At 33.8% G+C, this 17,542-nt stretch overlaps 2 protein-coding genes and 1 non-coding gene across 7 annotated transcripts in view; 1 reads left to right on the top strand and 2 right to left on the bottom strand.

Annotated features, from left to right (window-relative positions):
* LOC128207782 (transmembrane channel-like protein 7) overlaps positions 1-13,539 on the bottom strand; it is a 32,588-nt gene extending 19,049 nt beyond the window's left edge. For 2 of the 4 annotated variants that reach the window (XM_052910928.1, XM_052910918.1), the window contains exons 1-2: positions 13,392-13,538; positions 10,982-11,232 (exon numbers count right to left, since the gene is read on the bottom strand). In XM_052910928.1, coding sequence (XP_052766888.1) covers positions 10,982-11,214 — 233 coding nt within the window. In that variant the 5' untranslated portion in view covers positions 11,215-11,232; positions 13,392-13,538. Of the gene's footprint in view, positions 1-5,570; positions 6,087-10,981; positions 11,233-13,391 lie in introns of those variants that run through there. The other 2 variants (XM_052910910.1, XM_052910936.1) reach the window with 2 other exon arrangements.
* Positions 13,540-13,730: 191 nt separating this feature from the next.
* The window catches only part of LOC128207767 (transmembrane channel-like protein 7), a 40,116-nt gene continuing 36,304 nt past the window's right edge, over positions 13,731-17,542 (bottom strand). For both annotated transcript variants that reach the window (XM_052910898.1, XM_052910893.1), the window contains 3 exons: positions 15,720-15,887; positions 15,281-15,359; positions 13,731-15,099 (listed from right to left, as the gene is read on the bottom strand). In XM_052910898.1, coding sequence (XP_052766858.1) covers positions 15,031-15,099; positions 15,281-15,359; positions 15,720-15,887 — 316 coding nt within the window. In that variant the 3' untranslated portion in view covers positions 13,731-15,030. The remainder of the gene's footprint in view (positions 15,100-15,280; positions 15,360-15,719; positions 15,888-17,542) is intronic.
* LOC128225304 (U5 spliceosomal RNA) lies at positions 17,030-17,146 on the top strand. Its single transcript, XR_008259655.1, has one exon. It is a non-coding gene; the product is annotated as a U5 spliceosomal RNA (small nuclear RNA).

Below are 17,542 nucleotides of genomic sequence, written 5' to 3'. Positions count from 1 at the left end.
AATTCTCTTTACAGCATTGAAGATTGTGTTGATGTTTGTCCTTGTTTTTACGAGAAAATCTTCCATGTATGACAGCCACTGTGGTATGAATGGCAATCCATACTGAGATATGGCTCCAAACAGAAGCAATGTGCCTCTTGATTGTTTTTCTAAGATTCAACATAGGGATCTAGTTTTTGACCCCAAGTGACCCATAGTTAAAAAATATATTCTATCTAAAACCTTTAGTTCAGCTAGAAAGGTCCATAAATATAACCACTTCATTGTTTTTTTCTAACATTTGACCTAGTGACCTAGATTTTGACACCACATGAACTTATCATACATGCCATATCCCCCAGCGGGGGAAAAAATCCCCCGGAATTCCGACCCATCCTCTGGTCCCCCGCCAGGGGATCCATATCCCCTGGAATTTAAATTTTACTTGCTTAAGGTTGACAGTGGAAAGCATCCATAACATTATGGGTGTGAAAATTCCATGAAGGACCATGATGACTAAGTCCAAAAATTATTGTAATTAGAGTGTATTTCTGTATTTATTCTTATATTATAAATGCAGATATTGCGCAAAATTTCGCAGCGTAAAAATCCGCTGGTGTAATATCAAAATCTCCTGGAATTCAGACCAAAATCCCCTGGGAAGCCTCTCAGAAATATGGCATGTATGCCTAATTTCAAATTTATCCTTAAGTTCAAGAGGGAAAACATTCTGATCAAGTTTTATAAGTATTGGACAAAATGTTATGTCTCTAGTGTGTTCCAAATATTTTCCTAAGATTTGACCTCGTGACCAAGTTTTTGAGCCCATGTGACCCACATTTACAGACAATGGAGATTTTATCAAGGGGGACATTCTGGCCAAGTTTGAACATCATCTGACAAATCCGTAGCACAATATGGTTCCAATACGGAAAAAATGTTACGGACGGACAGACAACGCAAAAATAATATCCCCCTGCCGAAACCTTACTTCATCAGAAGAAATATCATACCCCAGGAAAAGAATCCAACAGATCGCTCACCTTGTTTTTCTCATATATCCACTGATATCCAGTGAATGGTCCCAAAAACAATCATTAACTTTATTACTTTTAAGAAAAACTTCACCCTTAAAATCCACCCAGAACTACAGTGTATTTTTATTCTAACTTTCTCAATGCAGGATCAAATATGCAGAGGTATGTGAATATGCCACCCCGCAACCCTGTTAAGTCGTGCCGTGTCAGGACAGGATATATACACCCAAAAAACAGTAGGGGGTCACTGAGTCTGAGTCTCAAATTGGCACAAGCAGTTTGCCATTAATTTGGGGAATTAGCTGGCACAACCATCGAGTTCTTGTTGAAATAAGAATAATGATTAAAAACTTTCAATTTCAAACGAAAGTTAGTTAAGATGTTCAAAATATGTTCTTTATTAAATCCAAATCAAACTATAATAGTTTAAAAATAAATCCAAACACTTAAAAAAACATCCTAGAGTCCATGTGATAACAATTTATAAATGTTAGTGAATTTTCTCATCTTTAATGATCTTATCACAATAAAAGCAACTTCAACACTGTTTCCTAAGTAAACAAAGTATGAAGTTACTAAACAATAAACAGTAATTAATTTCCTATTTATTTCCTACGGTCTATTTCAAAGTTGATTCATTCCATATTTTTCCATTATTTATGAAAAATGTGTTACATTGAAAGAGCAGAAGTTACCAAAGAGAGTTAAATGATAAAAATCTTCCAGTGAAGATTTATAAGGAAGTGTCAATAAAAATGGCATTGTCAAAAGAGTCAAGTAAACGATGTCTGAGAACATTCAGAAGTGTTGAACAGTCAAGTCTAAGCAATGGGATCCGAGACAATTAAGGTGATAATAATTAAGAAAAAGAAACAGTAAAAATCTTATCAGAAATGTCAGAAACACTTAATTGTAATTATAATTACTCAAAATAGCATATGTAGCAAACGGAATATGAAATAAAAAATTACAGTAATATTATCAAACATAAATAGGATAAAAAAATTCTAACACAAGTGAGAGAAAAAAGGCAGTGTGACAAAATCAATGTCAATAAACTTTTCCATCCCAATCCATCCACCACAAGCTGATTAACAAATTTATGTCATTTTTATCATGTTTCACATCCTTGTATATGTCGGAGTTCATTTTGGCCATCTACATGGAATGGAGCAAGCGCAGCAAGGCTGTAGGCCGAGAAAGCACTTATTGTTTGCACTAGTTCGACTCACTAGCTCCGCCCTCTTATGTAGTCATGTGGTATTTTGGCACGAAAGTATAATTGCACAATCATTATAGCTTAATTAAATCAGTGCCATGCAATGGTAAATTGTTGCAGCTTTGAGAATATTTCATAATAGAAAATAAATTCAATTGTTGGTTGTACAATAAGGGAAAAGCTGAAAGATGAACATTTACGGTACCTTTGGTTAAAAATCAACAAATTGTACATATTTAGATTATTACAAATACCTCCATACGTTTGCATAGTATAGTTACTGGGATGATATTGTTAATTCTGTCATTCATAGTGATGTTAATATGCTCTTTTCAATTATGCTATTTTGATCTATTTTTGCATGAAATTGAACATCAACAAAAAAAACACATTTTGGTACTGAATTGTGCTTGCTTGGTTGTTTATTAGAAAGAAAATCATAAAAGAAGATCTAACGCAATTACTGAATTTTTATTTGAACATTTTCACAAAAATATTTTAAATGTGTACTGACTACCAGTAGTTGTAAATACAATTTGATAGGTGATTACACATCTATTTTAAATTTGGGTTCATGATGTAAGCTTCAACTGCCTCCTGAGACAATGGCAACCTAAGCTGTCAATCATAGTTACTTTACGCATGTGCAGAGCGAACAGTAAACTATAGCAAATAGAAAACTTCACTAAATTATGAGGACTGTCAAAATATTCACTATTAAAATTAGAGATTGCATTTTTGAAAAAACGCTCGTCTCCCCTATTGTGTGGTCGTAGCTGAGAAAAAATAAAGATGGGCATGAAATTTGTAATTTTGGATGAACCAACAGTGAATTTTGATTTATTCACCCGTATTAAATAGTGAAGAGAAGAAAGTGTTGATTAATCTTGGAAAATGTAAACAAAGTTTGTATTGTATGGAGTTCCTGGGCGCGAGTGTTATTCAATTATTGATCGGAAACCATTTTTCAGCTCAAGGTCATCATGACCTTGACCTTTGACCTACTGATCACGAAATCAATAGGGGTCATCTTCATGACCAACTTGCATATCAAGTTTAAAGTTCCTGGGTGCAAGCGTTCTTTAGCTACTGAGCGGTAACCATTTCTTTACCTCAAGGGCAAGGTTACCTTGACCTTTGACTTACTGATCTCAAAATCAATAGGGGTCATCTACTAGTCATGATCAACTTGCATACGAAGTATGAAGTTCCTGGGTGCAAGCATTCTTTAGTTACTGAGCGGAAACCGTTTCTTCACCTCAAGGTCATGGTGACCTTGACCTTTGACCTTCTGATCTCAAAATCAATAGGTGTCATCTACTGGTCATGACCAACTAGCTTACCAAGTATGATGTTCCTGGGTACAAGCGTTCTTTAGTTATTGAGCAGAAACCATTTTTAAGCTTAAGGTCACACCAACATATCCTTTTTTTCTGAAGGTAACCGCGACCTTGACCTTTGATATCAATATCAATAGGGGTCATCTACTAATCATGAACAACTAGTATACCAAGTATGAAGTTCCTGAACCCAAAGGATCTTTAGTTATTGAGCGGAAACCGTTTTTTTTTCCCCTGAAGTTTACTGTGACCTTGACCTTTGACCTACTGATCATAAAATCATAAAGGTCATCTACTAGTCATGACCAACCAACACACAAGTATGAAGTTCCTGGGTCTAAGCGTTTTATAGTTATTGAGCGGAAACGAAGTGTGACGTACAGACTGACGGACAGGGCAAAAATAATATGAATGGGGGAGACATAATAAATGTTTGTATTCACCTTCATGTCTGCTTCACATGATATGGAGCTACAGAAGATGGGGTAAATCCTCGATTGTCATTGTTCCACAAAAATATGCGAACACCAAACAACTATGTTTCCCACATCAAACAAATGCTGAAGCAATTCTTTCATTACAGCACTGTTAGCTAGGATGCAAAAAATTAATCACATGTAAACAGAATGCACACCCTCTCACAATGGCTTTCAAGGGTAGCATGCTTTAACAATAATATTTATTTTATTTTTTTGCCTTGCAAAATGCTGCCCTAAGCCTGTCAATATATAATATTAATAAATTTTGCGATGTTTGAATTAAACATATTTATTTCATGAACAATTACAATGTGAAGAATACATATAGAAGGAATCACCGACAAATAGTAACCTTTAGTCTCAGTAGCTCTCACTCAGAATCCACCAGGAGGCAGCAGTCTTCTCTTATTGGGTTATTATCAACATGAATATAGTTCACTTTTCATAAAAAGATCATCTATTGAAGTTCTACAATATGGTATAATTGTTTTGCGCCACTAAGAAAAAGGTGCATATCTGTCCAATTAAATGTAAGCATTTTCCAAACTAAAATCAAACAAATTACTTCAGAAGTTTCCTTTTCCAGATGTGCTGCTTCAAAAATACTTCTATATTTGTACTTCTGTATGACAATTTAAATTTTTAACAGAACACTAAAGAATCTTTATCCGGCTAAAAGTTGTAATCTGATCAAATAAAAGATGAACTGGTATATCATTACAGTAATCTGTAAGATACTTGTTGGCAAAACATATCTACTCCCACAAAATCATGATAAATTAACTATACTGAAAACTTTTTGTGCATTTCATGCAAACATTAAATTGAATGTAGACTAATTGGTTAAAGTTAATTAGTATGTATAAACCAAAATCAATAGTTCAATGTGATAAAGTTGCACTGGTAAATGCATACTTAAAGCTGCACTCTCACAGATTCACCCTTTTAACAACTTTTTTTTGTCTTGGAAAGAGCAAATTTTTACATAAATATCTGCAAACCAATAAAAAGATTGCTGACAAAATATTAGATTTCCATAATTCTGTTTGAAAATTAATGTGTTATGGCTTAGATAAATGAATGAACTTAAATATAAAAATCTGTGATCTGATTTTTTTGTCAGCAGTCTGATATAACTGGTTTCCATGGATTTTTGAGAAAATTGGCTCGTTCCAAGACAAAAAATAAAAAAAAAAGTGTCAAAACGTTCAATCCGTGGGAGTGCAGCTTTAAAACCCTCTAACAAGCTTTGCAAATTTATAACCTCTAATCAGCTGAGTGTTCCCGATAAGATTTTGTTAACTTCACCTGATTAAAATCAATACAGCTGACTATAAACATATAGCAGGTTTAAATACTGCTATTCCATTTGACAAAATATAATTTTAAACACGGTGTTGTTTCTGCATTTGGAAAACAAAATCAATTTCAAGTATAGCTACATGTTTACTGTGTTCAATAACTTTGACGTACATCATGGTTGATGTTATCAAGTGTTGATCAATTTCAACTTTACCTGTGGTTGACTAAGAGAGGGATGGACGACATTTTGACCTCTTGTCACGATCTTCAGTCGTCAGTATGGTGTACAATATATTGATATATCCAGTCACATTGCCAAATATAGATCTTACTTATTCACATTTCTTAAGTCCTTTTCAAATGTTTAACTACAATCCCAGGCATGTAATTTAACCTACATGACAAGTTATTCATTAAATTTATTCATAAAACTGAAGATATGTAAGTGTATTCATCACAGTCTCCATTTATAACCTTTTGTTTTCTAACTATGTCCTGAATAGTGTAAATATACATCACAAAAACGTTCAAGATATAAATTCTTAATAAAATCTATGATGCATACACATATGTATTTCATCTCACATAAAAACCAATCAGGATTCCATAAATCATTCAAACATACAAGTCACTGTTGAAATCTTAACTTTCCTAATTTGCAACACAATCTTGGCTAATCTATCTAATAAGAGCATATTATACATGCATACAGGCATGACACTGGCTATACCAATAGAATGACCTTCTTTCTATGGTCAACTTCTCACAATGACTTAAAATGTATTATTTTGTGTACACAAAAGCACAGCATTGTTGAAGTTCAAATACCAACATTGAACATTATGGCAATGTCACAATAATTGCAAACAAATGTGGCCTTCACAGCATCCATCAGCATGGAAAGGATCCATGATATTGTGGTCTGCTAATGGGACGAAATCAACAATCCACTCGTATGTCTCTGGGGACCCAGATAAATAGGACATTAACATGGGTTGTAGGACTAAATATGGGTTGTAGCCCAGGCTAAATATATTCTTTAGAACTGGTGTTCATGAGGTGAAATTTATTGCAATCTTGCAAAAAAAACAACAATATTAAACAGTAAAATGAATGGTATGCAAACGTAACATCATTTTGAAAATGATGTTGTTGAATTTGTTTCCCAGCCATTTGCACGCTGACGTTTGATTTGGATAAAGTGGGCAAAAATTTCATAACAGTTAGAAATATCAAAATGTTATTTCACTGTGTTTGAAGCAGTGAAATAACATTTTTATTACACTGATAAATCTCTATAAACCACCAGAAAGCATATAATAAAAAGAACTATTCTTTTGATGGATTTCACAATGGAGGATGAATGGGCTGACCTTTCAGAACTTTGTTGGGTTGTTAACTCTGAAATCTTTCATTATCTAATAGGAAGTTTAATTGATACACTTGTGATCTGCAGTATTTCCCTGGACAGTTTCAGCTGTACCTGTTTCAATCAAATATATGAGCATATCATAAATAACTAGGATCTCGAATTGTTGACCTTAAAAGGGTTCTGAGCAATTGAGCAAGTTGTTTCAAGAATGTAAATCAAAAATATATTAAAGTAAACAAGGTCATCTGAAGTGCATACATGTAGCTATAGGTGTACATTTTAGGAGGGGTCACTCACTCATAAAAGGAGATTTTCAAAATTCTGAATTGTTTAAGAACTGCTGTAGGAATATTGGGCACTCCATAATACTAGAATTCCATAAATTGAATAAGTCACCTGCTTTTATCACTTTTCAGAATTGAAAACAGTGTTATTTCAACATGGGACCACAATGCCGCCTTTGTATGGTAGAATGAGTGAATTCTTAAAGAACGGACATTATCATGTCTTACAGTCCATCTTTATAATGCATTCTTGTTCATTTCAAGTTTTGATTTCCAAATTTTAGTCAAAAAGACATATTTTATTAAAATTGATATAATGCTTATTAATTACGAGTAGGACTGGCTTTACAGGAGGATGATATTCTTTACTTTCAGCAGGTAATTCTATTCCCGATTATCACTTAAACACAGTTTTTGAGTATTATGTATCCATTTTTTGTTACTATTTAGTTTACTTTCAAAAGATTTGTTTGACTCCATTTGTTTGCCGGCACCACATTTATTACTTTATCTGTTGTTTGATAATCATGATTTGGGGCAACAGCTTCATGACTTTTTCACATTGCCCTAATTGCAATTATGTTATGTGACTTCTATCTGACACAGTTTAACTAGAAAACAACTGCAAAGATTATAGCTTAATAATAATATGTTGTCTGGGACATCTTGTCTATTTTGATGAGAAAAATTGTTTTACTCACAATGATACTAATTAGTTAGGGGATCCAATATTTGGAGAAATAATAAATTGGGGATCCCATTTTACCTTTTAAGAAAAAAGGAAGGAATTATTAAGCATTCATTTGGAAATGATGTAGAACTTAAATCAGCCCGAAAATGGTAAAAAACTTCACTGATCTCAGGAACCATATTACTTATCAGATAAAAATTCATAAAGCCTGTTTTGATCACTGTCTCCTAGTCATACTCCAAAAGGGATTTAGGAAAGGCTAACTTATTCAGATATACATTGCAGCCATATTCCTTCAATTACAATGTATATTGTTTGAATTATATACTAGTTCATTAATTATATACTCAATGTTCATTGTGTTAGAACTTTGGTAGGGCTCAAAATCATATAAAATCAGAGCACAGCAAGCTGTCTATCTTTTAGTTAAACAAGGGTTAAGACTCAACAATTATTAAAGCAAGAGTTGTGGGCTACAAATTGTCAATGTTACAAAGTTTCATGTGAATGTCTTGAATGTTATTCTAGATTTCAATAAGGTTGAAGTTTTTGCAAACCAAAGCCAAATACAATGACATCTACTGGTACTTTAAATATTTACTTTACAACCCACCAGCAGAAAAGCAAAAACAGCCATGCATTAACTGCAGTAATTTCCACCATGTGACAAGCGTCTTGTAATACGACTTACATTTTTGCAGATACCGATACCTTAAAATTTGCAGCCAATATGTATTACTGCCAACTTTTTTTATGTCAACATAAAGGCATGTATTTGAACAGGCATGCACACAAATGCTAATTTTCTGTTTAAACAAAATCGAGCCATATCAGTTTTTTTAAGGAAGTTATTGAACATCATTACATGATGTTTGCTTAAAAAAAGTACATCTGTACAATATCTTTTCATCCTATTTGTCATCCATAGTAAAATAATTACATACAGATGATTTTATTAAATCATTTGAACAGAAGAAAGTAAAGTTCTATCAATGTTATCTGTTATAAATTTAAATTTAAAGTGAGCAATTAAACTTGTTTGATAATCAGGTTGTTCTAAAAAACAGGATAAAATAACGCGACAAATGGAAGCTGATGCAAACCCTCATCTGTTTTTCTCAGTCAATAAGTTAAAAAAAAGGGCCTACAATACATGTGTATAATGTCCAAGTGTCATGAATCAATCATATTGTATCTTAAACACCTCAGTTGTGTCCTGGAACCCTTTAATAAAAATCATTCCATTTTACATGTAGTTCTGTATTGAAATGATCTAGGTGTAGTTTTTTCATCATTTTGCTATATATTTGGGTGGATTAAATACTACATATGAACAAAGAGGTGGGGAAACTAGAATGGGCTTTTGAGAAAAGCGCATGTCTCCCCCGAAGGCTTAGTAAACAGACACTTACCATAAAAATGCAAAGGCCTTCAAGTGCTGCTGTTTCTCAGGGAAAAAACGGCAGGTCTTTTATGGACAAAAAACAAAATAAACAAAATGCACGAAAGTTGAAATGAGACGCCAGTTATTGATCGGAAACGGTTTTCATCTTCAAGCCCTTGTGGACTTGACCTTTGACCCAGTGACCCCAACTACTGCATGACCCTTACAAGCATGCAAAGTTTGGAGACTCCAGGTAAAGCAGAACTTAAGTTATTGATTGGAAACCGTTTTTCATCATCACTCTCTTTTTGGACCCAGTGACCCCAAAATCAATACGGATCATCTGCCCAAGAAGACCTACCAGCATGCAAAAGTTCAAGACTCAAAGGCAATAGGAACTCCACTAATTGATCGGAAACCTTTTCTTATGTTCAGGTGTCTGTGACCTTCACCTCTGACATAGTGACCTCAAAAACAATGCGGGTCTTGTACACCCGAGTAACATCTCTACAATTTTTGGTAAACATATGTGAAAGATATTACACGCAAATGATTTTTACATGGAAGGTCACCACGACCTTGACTATTGACCTTGTTACCCCCAAAACAATTGGGATCATCTAGACATCATGACCAACCTCACTTCAAAGTTTGGTGAACCTAGATCAAAGCATTCTCCTGATATTGCACGGAAATATTTTTTTACATTAGAGGTCACAGCGACGTTGACCTTTGACCTTGTGACCCCCCAAAGTATAGGAGTTTTCTAAACCTCATGATCAACCTCCCTACCAAGTTTGGTGAACCTAGGTCAAACCATTCTCAAGATATTGAGCGGAAATGTTTTTTAAATTGGGGGTCGCCGCGACCTTGACCTTTGACCTAGTGACCCCAAAAACAATAGGGATCTTCTACACCTCATGACCAACCTCCCTACCAAGTTTGGTGAACCTAGGTCAAACCGTTCTCAAGATTTTGAGCAGAAATGTTTTTTATATTGGGGGTCGCCGCGACCTTGACCTTTGACCTAGTGACCCCAAAAACAATAGGGATCCTCTACACCTCACGACCAACCTCCCTACCAAGTTTGGTGATCCTAGGTCATGCGGTTTTCCAGTTATCGATCGGAAACGAAGTGTGACGTACGGACGGACTGACGGACTACCGGACTGACGGACAGGGCAAAAACAATATGTCTCCCCCAGAGAGGGGGAGACATAATAAAACAATCAGTGTGTTGCCTTTTGTGATGTTTATACAGATTTAAGATTATTGAAGTTATGACGAAAATTCTTTATTGAAACGGCTCCCACGGTTCAGTAGTTTGCACGACACCAAGTCTATGATGACAATACATAAACTTCTTCAGATAAGACCATACCAAATTGTTTCTATGTTTAGCGTCCTCGGACTGATGGGTTTGGGGGTTCCCAATAAAAACAAAACAACACAATTTCCTTTCGTTATAATTTTATATATTTATATATGCAACTATAATTATGTATAACGATGATGTACACTTGTATAAGTCAAATAAACAGTCTGTTCTGTTCTATAATTCCAACTAGAGAACACAAGTGTAAACAACATGATTCAAACTTTGTACTAGTATTCTAGGCATTTCAAGAATTGTAACAGAAAATGATGCATTCCACGAGTGAATGGACTAAGGAGGCTTTGGTGTCTATAATTTTCCACGAGTGAATGGACTAAGGAGGCTTTGGTGTCTATAATTTTATGCTACATTGGATGTCACTCATTTAGTATTCATATTTATTTTCGGGGCATGTTTGTTTTTTCAGGATAGCTATATAGGTTTAGGTACTAAGGGTTGACGCAAACATTAAAACATTTTTGGTATGGCCTAATAAGGAAGAAAGAATTGTCCAGTTACCTGTCATACACATGTTTTGGCATGTGGATGTTGTGTCCATGGGAATGGCTCAATGGATTCTTCTCAAAGTGGGCCCGAGAAGAGGAGTTACTGCCCCTGAATTGTTGATCATCTCCCCTCTCTGGTGATGCAGAGTTATTCCCCGTCATTGATGACTCCATTCTTGAAGTATTCTCAATATCTGGGCTGTAACCTTGGTTTAAATGCGCATTATTGGATCCATAGTTATCCATTACTTCCAGATGTGTGTCCTATTTGAAATGTAATTACCATTTAAATCAACAACCTCAAAACAATATTTTCATTCTGTCATGTAGATTAGCCTCTGATTTTAAAGTTATTTAAAACATACAAATATTTGGGGTGTATTCAGCCTGTATTTCACAAATAACACAAGAAGTGTAATTGTGGCAATTACAGTGATATGGTATGGCAATGGACCATGTTTATATTCAACCATGGTTCAACAGGTTTCTAAAGAAAATAATCTGCACATAAAGGTTAAATTATAGGGTACTTCTACAAGAAAAAGTTAAAATATAGCCTCCCTTTGATAGTCCGCTAAAGTATTTCATAATCAATTTATCTACATTTTGTATAATATGTAAACCGGTTACCTTCTATATTTATATTATTAGATTTTGTAAACATGAATATTGCCCGATGGTCTACACATACCAGTTTTAAAATCATATTAATTTGAGCAAACATAGTCAATTATTCTAAGCTGCATCTTACTGAATACTGAGTTTTATATGTAAATGTGGTTTAAAAAGCCCATACAGAAAAATGACATAACTTAAATTAAGTCACTATTCATTGAATCCGTACATCTTTATATTTGAGCGGTGTCTGAGTGACAGAAGTGTGTGGACTTTTCGCAAAAGTTTTGGTTAAATGGATAAATTAACTTGTCATTAACGGCTAACAACTATTGGTCTTCATGAAATAAAATAAATATAAAATTGGTGGATTTGCATTCATATTAAACCTATCATACCGGTATGTTTCTATGGAAACCTAATAATGTCAACCAAGCACAGCGGAATTTTATGTTACCAATTACAATCGATGTCTTCTCCAAAACACAATGCGATTTTAAAACATCATTTCCTGTTATATGGTTGTAACACTGTCATGTACAGAAACAACAACCTCTTGTCTTAGAGAGACTTAAGAAAATCATGACGTCGAGTTGTGACATGAAACTCAGGGCAGTGCTACATTTTAGTGAGGTGCAATGGATAACGCCTATGCAGAGGTTTAAATTCATGCGAGTCCTTTAAGAAATGAGGTGTTTTAGTGGTATGGACAAAAAGGACAGGCGTCAGTCCATCCCAGACGATGTACATTGTGGCCATTCCCCCATAGATGGCATCATAACGCAAGATAGGAACTGGTTATGGCATTACGACCCCAAATCAGAACAACAGTCTTCTGCCCTGAAGATAATCAACACTCCACCAACAAAAAATGCGAGGTTATGAAATCGGGTAAAAAGCAAATGCTTGTGTTGTTTATGGATAGGTGAGGGATGATCCTAATACACCAGATGCCTGATGGGACAGACCATAAGGTATATCAATTAACATTAACCAAAATCCTCAACATAGCATCATATAGCTTCATTAAATGTTTATTTATGCAGACAATCACATTTTATGTGTTTTAGAGATTAATTGTACGTAATAATTTGATCCAGCATTTACAGAATATGTTATCATTTCTTTTTCATTTTATGCTGAGGAATTTGATGCCAACTCTACAGACGAAAATGCGAGTTGAAGGTGGAAACACAGAGAATTGTTTCTCAATTTGACAATTTAGGGTGCACAGATACCTACAGTAAGAAGATCTCGCGCCACAAAGTGTGTATAACCATCCGATGATTAAATCAGAAAAATTGACGTGTATTAAATAACTTCAAGTGATGTGAAAGACTGTAACGGAGGTCTAGGTGGTGTTGGTGCCTTTGTATCAATCAGTATAAAATTTACCTCTCCGTCATTAGTGATAGATTTTTGAGAGTAATATCACAGACATTAAATTTTGGTAAATTAATTGTTCTTTTCGATATATATTATGAACGTAAGGAGAAAAGTCCACAAACTTCTGAGACACCCCTTTCTTTATATGGCAGAGACATCAAAGTGGGTACATCTGAACATGTTAATTGTAGAATATGATTAAACTTAATGGAAATGTTCAGATTTAATTCCTTGTTCAGAAAACGTTAAAATCTCACATGCTTGTCATTCAAGGCAGGTTTTCTCATGACGAGTCATATTTTAAATACACAAACAAACCAAAATAGATTATCAAAATAATTATTGAAACAATTAAACAGTAGATGATTAAATTATTAATCATAAACATCCAGTATTATTGTTAATTGTACTTAGTTACTTACAGTCTAAGCATCAAAATTGAAATCTAATCAGTTCACTTCCAACAGAATGTGTACTTATATTGCTAATCATATACTTAAGTTTTATAATAAATCTATAAACAATGTTTTCATATATTTTAAACTCTTCCAAAAGTTTAAACTTGCTTTTGTGTTTACATCCTTGCTGATATGGTTCCCTACAAAACACAGTTATGGGGGCCAGTGAAATAGTAGTCAACTGCTGGGAACCAATATTGAAATGTGTAAAGGCAGGCAGACCAAAACTTCTGGCAATTAGAAACATGAATCCACAATAAAGCAACTTTTTTTTGAATGTTTGTATTTATTGCATTTTATGTTGATTTTTAATCATTAGGCCATATTCAGAAATAAACAAAAGTTATATTACACCTATATATATAGCTTCTATTCTCGTACATTGTTCCAGAGAAATATTATAATTTTCACAATATCATACTAAAAACAAATGATACACATTAATTATTTCCAATTGGACCAAGGGGTTCTATACAGAAATCAGCTAAATACCTGAATTAAATGCCTATTATAATAAATGATAAAATATTGATTATTCTGACTAAACAGCAAAAAAAAGTGAAGCACCATCCAGTTAATAATACCCAATTAAAATGATTTACATAAACAAAACAATAAAATACACATAATGAAAGACTGTACTCAGGATAATCTAAACAAATGCATTTTATGCTAGGCATAAAATAAAACATCACTTAATGTTAAAACAATGGTGTATGTACAGATAAATTATAATGGTAAACTTTATCACTTGCAATAATTATTTAACAATTAGACATAACAGGTTGATATAACAATGAAACAAAACAGTTTCAACAATTCAACACTAAACAAAACAACAACAAGGGTAAGCCAGTATTCATCTAATGTCATTCTTTAGTGGAAAAGGAGCATAACTTTACAATTATTAAAGCCAGATTAACAGAGTTAAGGGACTTTCTACATGTGTGCCTTTTGTCTCTGAGTACATGTATTTATTTTAATATTTTTAGCAAGTTTTGGGCAATGACCAAGTTTAAACTGATTGGGCGCAGATGAATATCAAAATACCTGAAGAAATCTTAGTGAAACAGACATGCTAAAAAGCAATTATATAATACTGATTTATATATGGGCTCAGGTAGTCATAAATCATCTTAAGTCATTTCCTATCTGCTGTCATTTTCCTTTAAGTGAAGTATCTAACTGAACAAATGATATAATATCTGAAATCTTTATCGTAAAATGTTTAACTTAGAGTAAATTAAATTGCTATTTTTCTAAGTTAAATTTAAAAAAATATTATGTTTGTACAAAAATAAACTGAAAATAAGCAAGATCACCACCTTATAATATATGCCTTTGAATACAGCCCCTGATTGCAGTGCAATTCTCTTTCTCGCTCAAAAAATCATAAAATTTCAGTTTTCACAACACGGTTGCCAAAAAAATAGTTTGATATATAACAACAATAACACTTAACAACAACCTGAATTTAATTTCTTTTTTATAAATATTTATGATCTGTTCCATTTAATTGCTTTTAAGAGAACCAGTCATGTGTTTGCAGAAAGTAAAGAAAAAGTCCGCTACACCATAAAAAGCTCATTGAGCCATGTGATGTTCACTGCACTGCACTGTACTCGAAGGTCTCATGCAGTCGAGCAACAAGGAACTGTTTGTCCTGCCCTTCCTGTAAAACCAATGATAATGGACATGCAATAGTGGTCAATATTATAGCAATATTTTTGCTACATTCAATCAATGATAAAAATGACACCAAAAGATGACATACAGAACTGAAAAGAAACATCTTAAGAAACATCTTCTAGAATCAATTAACATTCTATCTTTTATGACTTCCCATAACTTACAATTTTGAGCTGTTCCTTCAGTGTTTTAGACATGTTTTCGTGCGCCTGGCCAACAATCCAGTAGTAGTACATGAGCATGCTGAAATTGTATTCTCTTTTCATAAGTTATATAATAGTAACTATCAATTAACTAAAAGGTCATGTTTTTATAAAAGTCCTTTTTTTTTTATTATATTCAATCTACTAACAACCTCTGGTGCCCAGCACACACTCTACAAACAAGCACCAGTGGCGGGAACAGGTTATTTTTTCTTGTTTTACATGTGTTTTCAAACAATAAGTTTTGAACCTAAGAAAAATCAGTAGCTCCTGGAAGAAAATGCATTTATTCTTTTTATCACATCTGTTCTATCAATTAGTCAAAGAAAACCCTTCTAATATATTGAATACAGCAATAAATGTTGAAAATATGACACTAGTAATTCTTTTAGTCCCTTACCATAGCAGAATGCCCGCAATGGCCATAAACCCTGGTGTACTCATGAAAAAGAACACTTCCCGAGCCTCTGTTGGCCAGCGGTCCACCATGTTGGTCACCACATCAAACATGATGTAGTTCTCGTAGGCAAAAACACGGAAAGGTCCACAACCCTTTGAAGGAGATATTCTGAAATATATAATTTACAATAGTTATATCACATGTAATATTCAAAACAATAGGGCCATGGTGGCTATGTTAAACAAGTGACCCTCAGGGCAGATCAGTTTTGACATCAGGGACCGAAGATGAGCAAATTTGTAAGAAGACACTATTTTTTATGCTACATTCCAAATATCTAAGCTCTCAGCCTAATGTTATTGGACAAGAAGATTTTTAAAGACTTTTCCTGTTCAAGTCTATGTTAAACAAGTTACCTCTGGTGCATGGCCAGTTTTGACCTCACCAGCACAAAATGAGCAAACTTGGTAGAGGGCTACTTAAACCAAGACTACATACCACATATCTAAGCCCTTGGACAGATGGTTTTTAACAAGACAATTTTAAATTTTTTCCTCTTCATTGTCATAGCATCCAGAGTTATGCACGAGATTCAATGGAGCAGTTTTTGATGTAGGACCATTCATGATAAGTTTGGTTGAAATCCAACCAGTGGTTTAAGGGCAGATATTCATTCATGATTTTTTCAAATGATTTAAGTTAAATAAATCAATTAAAACAATTATGAAAATACATTCAAGTATGATGAAGAAACTACTAAGATGAACATGACAAGACATATGCATTTTGCTTCGTTATATACTTATTCCGAATAACCTTTAAACACTCAAAATGCATTAAAAAACATTTGCAGCTCTTCACAATTATTCACTTCAAAGTTTGGGTTTTATCTCATGGTTGCTGTACAACATAATTCACATTATCGGCCAAATGAAAGCTGACAGCTGATGAAGCATTCATGCATGAAATTTGATAAGATCCATTGTGGATGCCGCCATTTACACTTTTTAACAAGGGAGACCAGTAGATGATACTGTCAGCCCAAATCAATTCCCTTGCTGCCTTTCTTCAAATAAATTTTACAAACTCTAAAACAATTATCAAAGAAATGTTTAAATTAAGAAATAATTTAACAGAAAATGTTAAAGAATACTTTTCCTTTTTAAAAATTAAAGAAAACTGGCCAAACAAAGTAAAACATATTTTACATGAATGAAATAAAAGCCTTAGGTGATAAATATGCAAATCTGCAATATCAAGAATCAACGAAAATAAAGCTGTATATATTTTGAGATCGACCAAACACATGTCAACTCTGGTTTCACTACAGTCACGAATAAATCTTTCGCCTTTTACTAAAGATTTCCGTGCAGTGGAACATTCAATGAGTCTATAGACTTATTTCTGCAGCCCCTCTCAAGAAGGGTAAACCATTAAAGATCAATATCCAATACTTGCAAATACCATCAAACCAATGTGATGTTGATGAAAATGACATCTGCATAAAGAAGACTACGGAGAATGTAATAAAATGTTTCACTTTAATTTGAAAACCAGTTTTTTTTCACTTTTAGAAAACTCCAAAAATACTACTTGAGACAACACGTTATTCCACACCACATTTTTTGAGGACATATTATAATGCATTTAATTATATTTTTTAGCCCAACTCTATTCAACTAAAAAAATAAAATAAATAGGTGTATCCCAAATATTTCTCATGCGTGTGAGAACAGTTTGATGGTGCTAAGATTTCAGGAGTGCCTTATCTGCCAACCATGTAAGAGATGGGTTTGCATTACATGCCATGTAGGAGATGGGAG

The sequence above is a fragment of the Mya arenaria genome, chromosome 2 (assembly GCF_026914265.1).
Source record: "Mya arenaria isolate MELC-2E11 chromosome 2, ASM2691426v1".
NCBI classification, from domain to species: Eukaryota; Metazoa; Mollusca; class Bivalvia; order Myida; family Myidae; genus Mya; species Mya arenaria.
This window is presented reverse-complemented; position numbering and strand designations above follow the sequence as displayed.